The sequence below is a fragment of the Amphiura filiformis genome, chromosome 1 (genome assembly GCF_039555335.1).
Source record: "Amphiura filiformis chromosome 1, Afil_fr2py, whole genome shotgun sequence".
Taxonomy (NCBI): Eukaryota; Metazoa; Echinodermata; class Ophiuroidea; order Amphilepidida; family Amphiuridae; genus Amphiura; species Amphiura filiformis.
This window is the reverse complement of record NC_092628.1, coordinates 69510702-69525074: the sequence shown is the minus strand read 5'-3', so window position 1 is coordinate 69525074 and position 14373 is coordinate 69510702. Positions and strand designations below refer to the sequence as shown.

At 33.6% G+C, this 14373-nt stretch overlaps 1 protein-coding gene across 3 annotated transcripts in view; it reads right to left on the bottom strand.

Annotated features, from left to right (window-relative positions):
* The window catches only part of LOC140152142 (regulator of G-protein signaling 12-like), a 131122-nt gene that overhangs the window by 33892 nt on the left and 82857 nt on the right, over positions 1 to 14373 (bottom strand). For all 3 annotated transcript variants that reach the window (XM_072174442.1, XM_072174452.1, XM_072174445.1), the window contains exons 3-6: positions 8354 to 8375; positions 7327 to 7487; positions 6404 to 6490; positions 5493 to 5639 (exon numbers count right to left, since the gene is read on the bottom strand). In XM_072174442.1, coding sequence (XP_072030543.1) covers positions 5493 to 5639; positions 6404 to 6490; positions 7327 to 7487; positions 8354 to 8375 — 417 coding nt within the window. The remainder of the gene's footprint in view (positions 1 to 5492; positions 5640 to 6403; positions 6491 to 7326; positions 7488 to 8353; positions 8376 to 14373) is intronic.

Sequence of the window (14373 nt, the reverse complement as noted above, 5' to 3'; positions counted from 1 at the left end):
TAGGTTATGGGTTAGGTATGTAGATATAGAACCAAGACGGGAAATGATTTTTATAGCAAATTTTTTATGCACAGCACATCGTCCTCAGGCAAATTTAGTAGAAAATAAATTTGAGTTGAAGCTGAATCGTGGAATTCACCTTTTCCCAACACTTTGGTAATTGCCTGCTGCAAAAATTAATTTACTTTTATTTACAAACTGGATGTTGCAAGGACAAGACATGTCATTGTAATCATTTTTAACCATCTTAAAATGTAATCCTATGTCAAATGTCCTTAACTCTTTTTGAAATGCAAATAAATGAAATGAAATGCTTGATATATTTACTTGATGAAAACAAGGTCAAACTTCTCATATACTTGCTAAGATTGTACATTTTTCAATTAGTGCATTTCTTTAGTAGATGTTGAATTAGTACATTTCTTTAGATGATGATACTTTCTGTCAACACAAGTCTCCCTAATTGCCTGGGGATTACTTTAAACAAGAGTGCAGAGGACCCAGGCAGAGGACACCACCTTTTGTGACCAAATAAAGGACAGACCTAGAAACATGCATGTAATTTCTGGTGTTGACATATAGTTCTGTAAAAATTATCTGTGTCCATTTATTTATGTCGCCACCCTGCTATGATAGCTGCCTTACGCATTTTTTTGTAATTTTGAGAACAAGTACAAGATATGGTTCAAGCATGCATCAGTTACATAATCACCCTACTCATTTTTGATTATTCCTTTAACTTGTCTCATTATCATTTGCTCTTGTGCAAAGATTAGAGAATAAATATGTTTAAATGCATGCTTGAACCATATTTTATGCTTATCCTCAAAAATTAGTCAATTATCGCAGTAGGGTGACGACATACTACATAACCATGTTTCAAGTGTCATGCAGAATAAGGTGTATCTAATCATCTGCTGCTGGTTTTGTATTACTATATGTACTCACATTCATGCTATGTGCATATGCAAAACAACTTTACTTCTGTTTTCATACTTTATATGCTTGGGGTTTAAACTCGGATATGCCACTGAAAGCCGGGATTGAAAGTTACTTAAGTTTAACACATTTTCACATGCAAGTTTCAGTACACTGTTCTTGTCAAAGATAAGTAAAAAACAGATATTGAAACAGATAGTTCAGTCACCCCTTATACCATACAGTTGAAATAAAACTGCCATAATTCTGTTGGTTTGTTAACTACACCTGCTTTGTGTAAAAGTGCATTTATCAACACAAGAATTGTTTGTGATCCCCATTTAATTTCCGACTTCACACTTCTTGCTCCAACTGTGTCAAAATCTTAAAGTGATTCTTCCTCAAGTTCAGGTAAAACAAAATATCAATATTACTATTTGTACAAATCAATCGTCTGAAAGGATATTTCTAATCTATTATTTCATTAAGGACTTAACGCTTCATCCTAGTTTCTCTTCTCCTGAAGTTCTTATAATCCTCATAAGCCGGAACCAATTCACTGAAGACAGATTGCATCTTGAAAGAAAAACTGACCCATATGTATGTAAACTGAAGATTTCATAAACTTCTTGATATGGCTTAACAGTTCCTGTCCCAAGTTGTTTTTGTGGTTTTAGTAATCTACCACAGCCAGTGCAAATTAGCAAAGTTGTACTAACTGAAAAGATATGACCTTTTTTTGCAAATCTACCATTTCCATTAATTACTGACCAAAGTTTTTGATATTGTAAGCAAGGAAATTAAAATAACTTGGTGAAAGTGCAACTGTACAAAGTGAAAAATACCTGATTATGAAGCTGCTTAGCAATTGCTGTACAGTTTTGTGATATGTGTTCTGGTATTGCATCTAGAATTTTATGTAATGTTTGTCAAACTACTTAAAAAGATGCATAGTTGCATACAGAAGTTGATTTCACTAGTATTAGGCATACTTCTACCACTCAAGTCTTTGCTTGCAGTTATAGGACTTATTTTAAGTAGGTTTGAGATTGGATTAAAGTTAGGAGTTGGTTTTAAGATTTGAGAGTTATGAAAGGTGAAAGTATGGTTATGGTTTGAATTATGATTCAGGTTAGACTTGAGGTTATGGATTTGGTTATGATTAGGATTCACAGATAAGACTTTGTAGGTTAGGATTAATAAGATTTTAGGGTTACAAAGCTTGAGGTAGAGGTAGTAACAGGTGTAAGAAAGAAGTAGGTTAGTGCGCAAAGTAGGAAATAATTTTTTTGCTAATACAGATGGTAGATGGTAACTTGTGACTAATATTCAACATGCACACACCATATTTAACATACTTTCACTATGACACATCACAACTACATGAAGTGTGAATAATAGAACATGTGAAACATTAGTATGTCAAAATGATATCATATCAAAAATATTATCCATGCAAAGAACCATTACTGCTGGGTCCTACTCTGGTTACAAACAATGATAACTTTATTTCACTGGAAATATTGTCTTATTCTTTCTCTCGTTGGTTTCTAAGTTTATTTTGACTAGTTTAATAAATATTCTAACACACTTTAAAAAAACCCAATTAAAATCAATTGATCTTGACAATTTGAATACTCTTTAATCTTTAATAGTGCATTCCAAATCAAACAAATCTCTTAATTGTAATCTCCAGTGTCTAAGAGATAAGCAAAATAAATAGTGGATCAAATAATACTTGCATGCATTGTAAAACTACTCTGATGTTGGTACATTTGAAATAAATCAAATACTGTACCAGTATGTTTCCTATATATATATTAGGCCAACCATTACAGACCAACCCATTAGAAAACATATTCATTCTGCTCCACTTACATGCTCACAAGTATATAATATATCACACATATAATAATATTGAAGTTCAATTCTTGTTCCTTTTGTGTGTATGTACAAACCATGCATCAACAGTGTATGCTATATCTAAAGTGTATGTGTGGGTGCAACACTATAGAATCAAGACTAAATTGACCATTTACTTCCTGGTGAATTAAAGCAAAATCACAAATCACAAATTTGAAGAGAAATACTCTAGTACTGAAACTCTGTTGTAAAATTGTTTTAAAATTCAAAATTTATACTAACTGTAGAACTAAATGATACACTTTTAGTTTGAAAACTGTAAGTTTTGAGTTTGCTGTAAATATATTTATGTACTAGGTTAGTTGGGTAGTGATCCACATATGTCAGCATGTGACAAACAGAATTTATATAAAGCTTTCAAATTGAAACTTTATAACTTGAACCACTTGGTCCTATAATGAAACTACAACACAAATAATGACATTTATATTGCAAATATGATTGTTATCATTAGTTGGTCTCAGTCAAATATCAAAACCATTAATATAATCTACATGTATTAGCATACCATGTTTGTATAGTTCCTAGATATTCAGGAAACATTTGAAATCAGTTGCTATTTGCAAACTCATTATTTATTTATGATAAATGGAGAATTAATGTATTAACTTATGTTCCAGGACTAGATTCGGTCAAATTTGTGATTTTTTTTATAACAAAAACAAAATAAATATTAAAACCATCTTCAACAAATACACAAATATTATAATCAGCTGAAGGAAAAATGAATGCAACTAACACTTAATTAGTGTAAACAAACTTACGTCTTCAACCAATGGTAGTTTAGAGGGTTTTTGATTAGGATGGATATGATATGACGACTGATTGAGAAAGCATGTGTAGCAAATAAAATTAATGAAGACAATACATTTTAATAATGATAATGGAAAATATAAATGTGGAGAAGGGGTATCCCTGAGGTTAAAAGAGGGGGAACCAACATAGCTGTTATTTGTCCAGCAAAATGATCAGTAAGAAAATTTTTTTGAGGGGAAGATTCCATGGTCAAAAATAATTGTCAGAAAGGGTGGGGGGGGGTCAGTATTGTCTTCTCCCCAGCTGGTTTGATTATGCTTACTCCACACACAAAAAATGTCTGCCAATTTAACATTAAACATCATTTCTGATTGGCTATGAGATGTGACACGAAAAAGATGCATCCAGAAACTTTGAGCTAGATACTACAAATAGCGTGAATAGAGCTCTATGGTATATCATCACTCGACATGACTCCCGTCACGACTCATGAATATAAAGTAGCCGATTAACATACTGAAAGCCTTGTTTCAAGCCATGCTACATGATGTTATGAGAAAGATTTCAGCCAATCAAAAAGGGGCTTGTGGTGTTATCATTGGCAGATGGTTATGTGGAGTGAGCAGACTCAACCCAGTGGTGGTGTAGACTATGGCATATAACTTGACAATTACAATGTAAAGGATTTCATAGGTGAGATTAAACAAAATGAGTAGATTAATCATTACCATTTCTTTTACGCACATTTAATTATATTTAGCTTATAAACACATCTACTGTTGGACTTCTGGTCTCAGAAATGTCTCTCTGACTGAGGAAGGTGTGTGGTCCATTGTTTGTGCTGAAGTTTTACAAATTCACTTTTCAAAATTTACTTCTACTCATTTTGTTTTATCACACCACTATTTTGTGAAACATAAGAGCAACACTTATAGCAAAGTCTACAGCATGTTAGTATGTTAGAAACCAGTTTCAATCATGTAGAAATGTTGACATGAATTGTAGAATACTCATTACACCTGCGCATATTTCTATTAACTTTAAATGATTATGTTACACAAATCTGTGTACTGCAACACATGGATTTGTCTTGCCTAAATCAAGAGGCCTAAGCCAAAGATTGATTGACAACTGATGTGGGGCCAGCAGTGGTTATGGTTTTTGGTTATCCTTAGGGTTAGTGTGTAGGCCAAGTGCTAAGAGTATTCAACAATCATTCCAAAACATGATATCTGGTTGGAAATTGTGTTAATTTAGTATATTAGTTTGGATTAGCACTGCTAGCAATGGTTACACATAAGTGGTTAATTATTCCCAATTACCAACCTATAAATAAAACCAAGTAAACATAACATTGCAATACCTATATTATGCTAATCATATCAAGTTGTTCTATAACATATAATTCATGAAATCATTCAGCAGATGTATCTTGATGACCCTATTTTTCTAGACTACTTTATCACCTTCTTATCGGTTGAAGAGGCATATTGGATATTTGGCATATTTCCCATTACCACACAGGAAAGATCATGGTTTGGAAATAATTGGAATGCAACTGTTTGAAAGTGTAAATCTGCTATTCTTGGTTAATTGCTTATGTTTATGATCCACTGATCAATAAAGCTTCACTTCCAACATAAACACTTTACAAACATAACCCCAACTGTACTTTCTTGTCATGAATGAAGAAACATGACATTGCTAAGGGTGAAATCAAAACTCGACCGGCAGCTGATCACCGGTTCCACCCAGTTCCATCCGGTTACCATTGTTTAATACAATAACAACCCGACGGAACCGAACAGAACCGCCGGTCGAGTTTTGATTTTGTCCCTAAGCTCTTAAAATTCATATCTGAAAAGTAAAATGACCCTTGTAGATTCACTACCAACCTGTTGTTGTTGTGTTTTAAACATTTCAGGTGTTGGGTTCTTGATGGCTTCTTCTACCATCTCTCGGCATTGACCTTCTAAATTCACTGGCATTGAGGCATTTGGTGCTAAAAACTTTTCAAAAATGTCTTGGGCATGCTTCTCCAGCTGAAACAAGTAAAAATAAGAACATATATAAATGTGGTACTTGTAAGCTTGACACTAAAAAAAGGTGAGGTAGTTGTTCCATCTTCGATACATTTAATGTACTCTTGATTCCCCCATACTTGTGGCTACTTTGGTCATTAAGGACTTACCATTCTTTGTAAAGAGATCCTAAGGCAATTTACGCAGTTGGGCACAGCACCTAGATGCTATAAAATTTTTCACCCTCATGTGGCAGTGACATCAGTGCGGCTATCATTGGGCGCAGCTTCAAATTGCTACTGTTCGCTCAAAGCACTGGCGTGCACACGTGTGCGCTCAATGACGCCGCATAGATGCACGCACGAAACCGCTGCCTCGGCACGTTGACGTCACTGCCACATCAGGGTGGAAAATGGTATAGTTGCGTATTGAATGTGTGACCGCTAACTGGCGCTTGCTTATGTGAATTTACGCAAATGTAAGTTGGGACTTTATTGGTTGATACCCCGTCTGATTTGTCCTACCCTAGACAGATATGGCTCAACTTGTATTTTGAGTTCAAAATCTAAATCTTCAACATTTGCTGTTAATGAATAAATTGAAAAAAAAAGTGACAACAACATTTTTTACACATCCTCTCTTTAAACAAAGCAATTCAAATGCTATTTTATATGATCAGCTTCATAAATCTTCAACTGGTTATTATTTATCATTTACTATTTTCACTACTATAAGAAATAATTAAATTCATCCAATCTAAGTGATATAATTGCTTCAATACTCACAGTTGCTTTGTCCTTCATCTTGCCCATTTGCTCACATGCAATCCAGAACATTATATTTTCTTCGCTAAATTCTTTTTTCAGAAATTGCTGCAAAAAACAAGACAATCCAAAATAATACCATAGTTAAAACTCACTATTTTTGGTTGAACTCAAGTTCGGTAGACAATAATGCTTTTTTGCGATTGCGCTGCAAGTGTGCCGACAAACTGCCCTTGTAAGTGCTGCACAATTACCAGTAAGGCACGCAATTCGATACTGCGACCAGCTACACACGCACCTACGTCACTACCAGACTTGAGGTGAACCAACGTATATATGCACAAGTGTAAAAAACACCCCCTACACAAGCAACAGTTAAACGTTTGAGAATTTTAAACTGGTCTACAACACTCGCATTTTTTATCCAAATATTTCAGAAACCATTCATTCACCACCTGTCATCAGCGGCATAAACTCTTGTCATCAGCGGTGTTAAACTGCAAGGTCCGTATGCACAAAAGAGTTAGAGAGGGTCTAAAGTTAGACCTGGTCTAACTGGAATTAAGTTCCACCAGGAATGGTCCTTTACTCTTATTTCCTTCCTAGAGTAGCTAGCAAATTGTAAAGATTTTAATGCAACGTTCAAAAATAATACAAAATAACTTAAGCAAATGTAAAGGAAAATGTCCTTTCTCATGGTACTAAATTCCACTTAGACCAGGTCTAACTTTAGACCCAGTCTAACTCTTTTGTGAATACGGACCCAAGTGTTGCTGACCAGTTTTAAATAATCAGTTCATGTCAACTACCAACACATGTAAAATTCAAAGGACCCCTGTCGTAATTTCAAAAAGGACGTCTTCTTTAGAGCTTCATATTTACATTATAAACTCCTTTCCTTTTCACATGTTTAGTTCAACATCAGTAACACACAGCAAACTTACTGTAAAGCATTCTAATCCTAGTTGATCTTGTAGTAGGCGTTCAAAGCCTACTGCCCAACTGGACACTCTGCCAATGTTATTTTGTTGTGGGATTTTCCCTGTGATATCTAAGGCATTGCCTCTTGTTGTGCCGATGAGCCCATCATCTTGTGTATCTAAATCTGTGTTCAAAAACAAAGACAGGAACATATTTTAAAATACTGGATATATTGACCATATAATCATTAAGAATGAGCTTTATTTTGCAGATTCAGCAAGTCCCTTGACAAAGACCCAAATGCTGGGATCGTCTTTGGTTGATTTTTAAAATAAATTAGAGGGGATTACCAAATATCCACTAAGGGCAAGGTTATAATTTGTAATTATTTCATTCAGCTTGTGTAGTGAAATGGTAGAAATAATCTTTATTGACCATCACAATATCGGTGTGAATACAAACTATAACCTTTGTGTTTTATTGAAATTTGTTTAATCAACCAGGAATGATCCTAGCATAGCATTTGGATCTAAGTTAAAAGACTCTTCAAATTGTATTTTTGATATTTGGACAAACCAGTGTGAGTTTTAACCTCCAAAATCATGTTTGTTCCTTTTCTGTACCTATTATATAACTGGTATTGACTTCATGATTGCACAATGTTCTCAGTTATAAATGTCTGAAATGTTTATCCAGGGGTGTACTTTTTGGTCATACCGGTACTTAAAAAACCCTAACATAATGTGCGAGTCAATAATACAAGCAGTCTACACGCCATAAAAAACATACAATATGTCAACCAAATCAGGAGTTTTTCTAATTTAAGCTGGGAGAAACAGACTTTAATCATCACTAGGAGGGAAATGTTACAAACTTCCTAAATTTGCATTAAAATGTGCAAAATGTGTACAATTAATGTAATCCTGGGAAGTCCTGCTCCGTCCATGTTTAAATGGTTACTTCCTCATCAGAAATAATTAACATTGACAATAAAATCTAATATGTAATAAAATAGGTTATTTATTGATAAACAAAAATGTATGTACTTACCTCCATCTGACGCTGCTAATGACTGTAAAGGAAAAGAAAAAGAGGAAAGGAAAAATGTTAGGTTAAAATAAAGAACTAATACATGCATTCAAAGTTCAAACATTTCACCTTTTTGGAAAATCCCATAAGCCTTTGCACCTGGACCTCTGATATCGACATGCCAATGCACATATCATTACTGCGCACGTCACAGCTTTCAAATGCGCAGTAACATTTTTCGCTAAACGACATGCACATCAATTAGTGTGACATGAAATGATGATATCAGAGGTCCACACAAAGGCTTATGGGATTTATTGAAAAGGTGAATTACAAATCAGATTCCAGGATACAGCAAAGCATGAAGTATATGCTGAATAACTACATTGGAGTACAACGACAGAGGTTCCAACCTAAGAGATAGCATTACTTTGAGAAAACTATAATCCCGACTGCATCACAGTTCACATTTCGGGATCGCAAAAGATAGCATTACTTTGAGAAAACTATAATCCCGACTGCATCACAGTTCACATTTCGGGATCACAGCTCTTCTACATGTAAATGTCATAAAACTGCCATTGAATAGTTGGATGACTCAGTGTGATCCCTCCTTCTGAGAAGCACCATTTTCTTTTATGCTGAAGTGAAGTCAACATTGCCATATCAGCAAATTGTGCCGGACGTGCCCAATGATTAAGCAGGCTGTGTGATTGTGACAAATGTATGAAGACAGCATACTGGATCTCCATGACTAGCATATTAAAAGAAAAATTGCATAAAGGCGATGACATACAACAAAAAATAAATAATATCGAGTTCACCACTGACTTCACCATTTCCAACTTACAAATGCAAAATAGTCTGACCGAGTTTTGTAGTATCTTTTGAGAGTGAACATTGTCTAAAATAATGTCTACTTTCATTAATGTGTCCAGTCAAAACCAGCAACAACCATAATCATGTAGTAGCCTACACAATGTCTCCTATTACTACATAGGCATATGAGTATTATTAGCAGTCTTCAACAATCCGATACAATTATAACAAAGAACAAATAGGTGAAAATAGTGACAGATATTGACACCATATGTTAGTGTTGAGATCATAGTTAAAATACCCCATGTGATATATTTTATCAATCCAACATTTCCCCTTTCAAATGGACCTCATCGCCATGACTCAGGCAGGACTTTCCATATGGAGCTTCTAAATCTATATCAAACCACGCCACGTTCACTTAAATCATTGTCTTCATGACTCAATCAGTTTTACTAGCAACAACTTCAGGATCAGGAACACCACATCCGAACTTAACTAGACTTCTATCTCCTAATCTCATATCTACTCCAATCAACTGATCCGAACCCTAACTCTAGTCCTAATTTAAAGTTGTTGTGTAACATCAGAAGTGGATTGAGATCCTTCCTCAGGTTTGTTTGTCAGTAGCGGTTATCCATATGGAGCATTCAGATCTGAATCAGCTCTCATCTACGCGCAGGATTTATGCTGCTTTCAACTTCTTTATAACAATTTGATTAGTGACTAGATTCATCAGATTTGTTTACACAAGCACATTTTCAAAAGTTTTGCTTGTCAAAGTCATTGATGTTTACTCACTGGATAAAAAGAAATACAATTTAAGAAACCAAATCTTTTTAACGAGTTATGTTTCTAATGTATATTTGACTGATGTTCTGAAACCCTTTTATCATGTACTTTGTGCAATCTACTCATATTATCTGCCAATATTCATGTTTTAATTATTTATTGTTGACTTGACCATGTGTATTTCTTTTCGTGCTAAATTGATGTTTTATGCCATTATTGTTATTAAACTTTGTAAATTTAATAAGTGTGTCATATTGTACAATTGGCACAATGCATGTTCAGCTGGTATGTAAATTAAATCCATTAATTGCAACCGAAACTTAATTTCCAGGAAAGTTGATCAGCTGATCAGAGAATGTCATTGTCCTCTAATGAGAAAGACACATTATTATAGCGTAGGTGTGTAAAATTCACTTGGTGTTGGAGAAGCAAAACTAGGAAATTTGATTTTGTCAATAAACATGAGGAGGTATCTATTCACCAATCATCCTATCGTTTCAAACCATGAATACACAACGTTAATTTATTGAGAACTTTTTTTAAAGGGGAGCATTTTAGACAATTTTAATCAAATTGATTGCATAGATTTGAATTTGGCAATGTGCTGAATAAACTTAATGTTCTGATGGAAGATATCCATATTGAATAAATGCGCTATGGTGCTTATATATCACGGCTGTTGATATCAAGTTCTTAAAATTAAATAATGTGGAATGTAACATGTCATCAGCTGTGCAAAAATTCATATCATTATAGCATCTAAAACAAGTAAAAATATTTACATATCCAAACATATCAATGCTAAAATACCCAAAAAAATCTGCATTTATTGTTAAGCTAGTTTCACATCCTGATGATTAACTCTAACGACAAGAATAAAATTCACGGTTTTTACAAGCGCATTCAAGCATATAAATACCAAGTTAACGAGACAACTACAAAATAAAATTTTGTATGCAAATCAAATCTAATGACATCAACAAGGGAAATTCCAGCTAAGGTATGCATTTTGTTCAACTGAGTGTTAAGTTTGGTAAACTTGGCATATATTATTATATAAATAATAAGGGATTGGTTACTTAAAATACTTGGACTTTTAAATCTGGTATTGATCAGGAAATGTAAAATTGAATATATCCCATTCATTTACAAACAAAATCTTAGAAATTCTATTTACTTTGCATTGTCACATACTTTATTATACTAATTTGAAATGGATTGTTGTTGTGATATGACCAAGTCCCTATATTCTGTAACATAGACTTGTCAAAGGTACCAGCCAAAATGCAAGATGGTCCAGCAAAAGTACTTTTAACTCGCCACCCACACAGACTTGTAGCAATTTATTTTGATTACTGTAAAAGCAGAAATTTTTGCGCTTTTCTCATTCCCATCAAGTTACCGTAAAATATACCATTTGTGCATAGTTCATTTATGAAAGCTTATCACAGATTTACAAATAAGTGAAACAGTTCTACATTAGCAAAACACTGAAGAATTAATCATACAAAAATGTGTGCTTAGAGAGAATTACGAGGGAGGTATATCACAACTAGCTCAGGGACTGCGATTCCTGTGTTGTTCCTATCTATCTGTTGACAAAGTGGTGTTACCAGGACACACTTTCCGGTTCTTATTTCCTGTCATGTTGCCTCTTACATGAAACTATTCAACATAACTAAATTACCATAATGATGCGTAATAATGTCAATTTGTTTTCTAGTCTATCATTATAGAAAATGTTTTGATCCTAATAACGATTTAACAATCATGAACTATTTAGGTTTGCTTCTCCTACTTTAAAACTGAAAATGTACTTGGGTTAAACTTAGAAAGCACATACGATGATATTGAACTTGAGTGATACTATGTTATCAGTCTGACTTAAAATGCTATGGGAAACGCAACTTATTGTGATAAACCAAAACTATTTGAATAAAATTTATTTGTGTGTTAAAATAACTTTTAAAATATAACTGACTGCACAACAAAAAACAGTTGTAATAAAGAACAAATGTCAGGCTGCTAAGCTTTTCTAATTAATCAATCAATTAATCAATCAATCAATAGGTAAATCAAATTGTTGAACCTTTTTATCCCTTTGATTTCAAAAATAATCTACTAATGGTATCATTCATGAATCCAAAATGTGTTTCATTTTTTCCAGTAAACATACCACTCCCAAAACCAACGACAAAAACCCTTCAAAGGTCAACAAATTCAAGTTCAATTTATTCAACTTTTCCGGAATTACATATTTCATTTTCATGTGACAAAGTTGCCATGTTCACAAACTTCAAACATAAATAATTTAGAACATAAATGCCACAATGCATTAAGAGAACAATTTCAAAATAAATGTAACCAGAATGCTCAAAAAATATCTGGGGACTCTTTTGACTATGCTCAATTTGTTTTTGGCACCTCCAGTATTCCAACCAATGTTCCCACATTTGGGTCTGATTCTCCTGAGGAATACAATGTAGGGAAAACATAATTCATTACAATATTGCATGGGTCCCTTTCAGCTTTCATTTTTCTTTTACTGTTTCTTGTCTGAATGTCAGATCAACATTGAAAACAAATACCACAAATCAATGCCTACATTCTAACACTATAAAGCATAAATGATTTATCTGTATTCCAACAAAGTAAGTATACTGCTTGAAAATTTGGGAAAAGCTCTTGGCTTGTGTCTTTCTATTTGAGCCAAATTGACCAAAACATTTTAATAACACTATATCCAACTTTTAAATTCTTTGTAGTCTACATTGTTGTTTTTATCAAACTCCAGTTAAACAGTTAACATGGTTAAGGAGTTATTTCGCTGAGAAGTACTCAAAAACAGATTGAAAGGTATTCTCATTTCAAAAAAACAAAGCCAGTATTTCTCAACCATTTTATTGCCAGACCTCTAGTTCACTATATAAATATTATAGTAAAGTTACACACATTTTAAAATCATTCAAATCTGCACAGAACTTATCCAGTAGAAGCTGACATATAGACCATATTTGTAAAGCTGGCAAGCCTGTCTCAAGAGCCTGTTTTGAGAGTCCAGCTTGAGAGTGTGAGTGCCTGTCTTCATCTTGAGAGCCACATCATGAATTTTAGTTGTCATGCAATATTCGTGTGTTGCATAAATCCCCTTTTGCTCTTTTCCCATAAATACTATCACACCAGTCACTATAAAGCAATTTTATCACATGATGAACTATGCAGGTTAGACTTGCTATGCTTCCTGGAATAATGCATTATGGGAAAAAGTACACCATGTTACTTTCAGCAAACAATTTAAACAAATAAACAACTGAAGCAGAATATCCATTGATGTCAGAGCCAATCAAAAACACCAACTGTAGCAAAAAGCACCAACTGAAAACTTTTCAACAGTATTCATCCAATCACATCGCATCATATGAACCTCAAAGGTTATCCCAAGTCATATCTGGCATCATCAATTGTAAGATTCACCTTCACAAATGACCTCATTGATCTCAATTAGCCAATGATCTATGCAAGTAATTAATTGAATTGAATTACGACTAATCAACAAACTTTAACCAGAAACAGTATGTCCTTTTGGTTTCAATGGAAACACCTGTTGCTAATCACTATTAATTAGTATTATTTACAATGATTATCTGTGCAATTATAAAAACATTGCAATTATTAATCTTTCTGTCAATGACCACAAAATGCAATTGAATATTTCAGGAAAACGCGATTTATCAAGTAATTATGTTGATGTTTAACTATTCGCTAACAAGTGACCTATTAATTAGCAAAATCATCAAATAAACACTAGAATCAATGATATTATTGAAGCTTATTGACCTAATCGGAACACTAGAATGATTGATATTTCTATCAATTTTAAATACGAAATTATTTTGGAAAATAAACAAAGGAATTATTGATACTTTGTTGCTAAAAAAATTTCAAGGTGGCCGCATTGTTAAGCCAAATAATATAATTATCCCTTTAATTAGGTAAACAATTGAACAAAATAATTGATTATAGAATTTCAAGGTGTTTTTCAATATCTAATGGCCTAATAATGAATGGGCTCTGTAATGAAAGAACAAACAATTTCCATATTTCTTGTCAATATTTTTCTTATTGGTATATAAGCACTGCAATGAAAACAACTTTTTTTTTTGTCTGTAAGTGCTGTATTAAAGTTCAGTGTTTTACTTAAATAAAACTAAAACAAAAAGAATGTCATAATTTTTCAACACCACATACTTCTATCAATTTCAACCAACTTACTCGTGCTGCGAGCAAACGCGAACTTTTAGACCGCAGAAATTGCTTCTTCTTTTCCACCTCCTCAAACATGGCTACTGCCTCTGTTACCGTTACACGGGCACTTTGGGCCCGAGTGAATTTCAATTTCTGCTGATTCTCGTCGACCTCCAACATAGCAG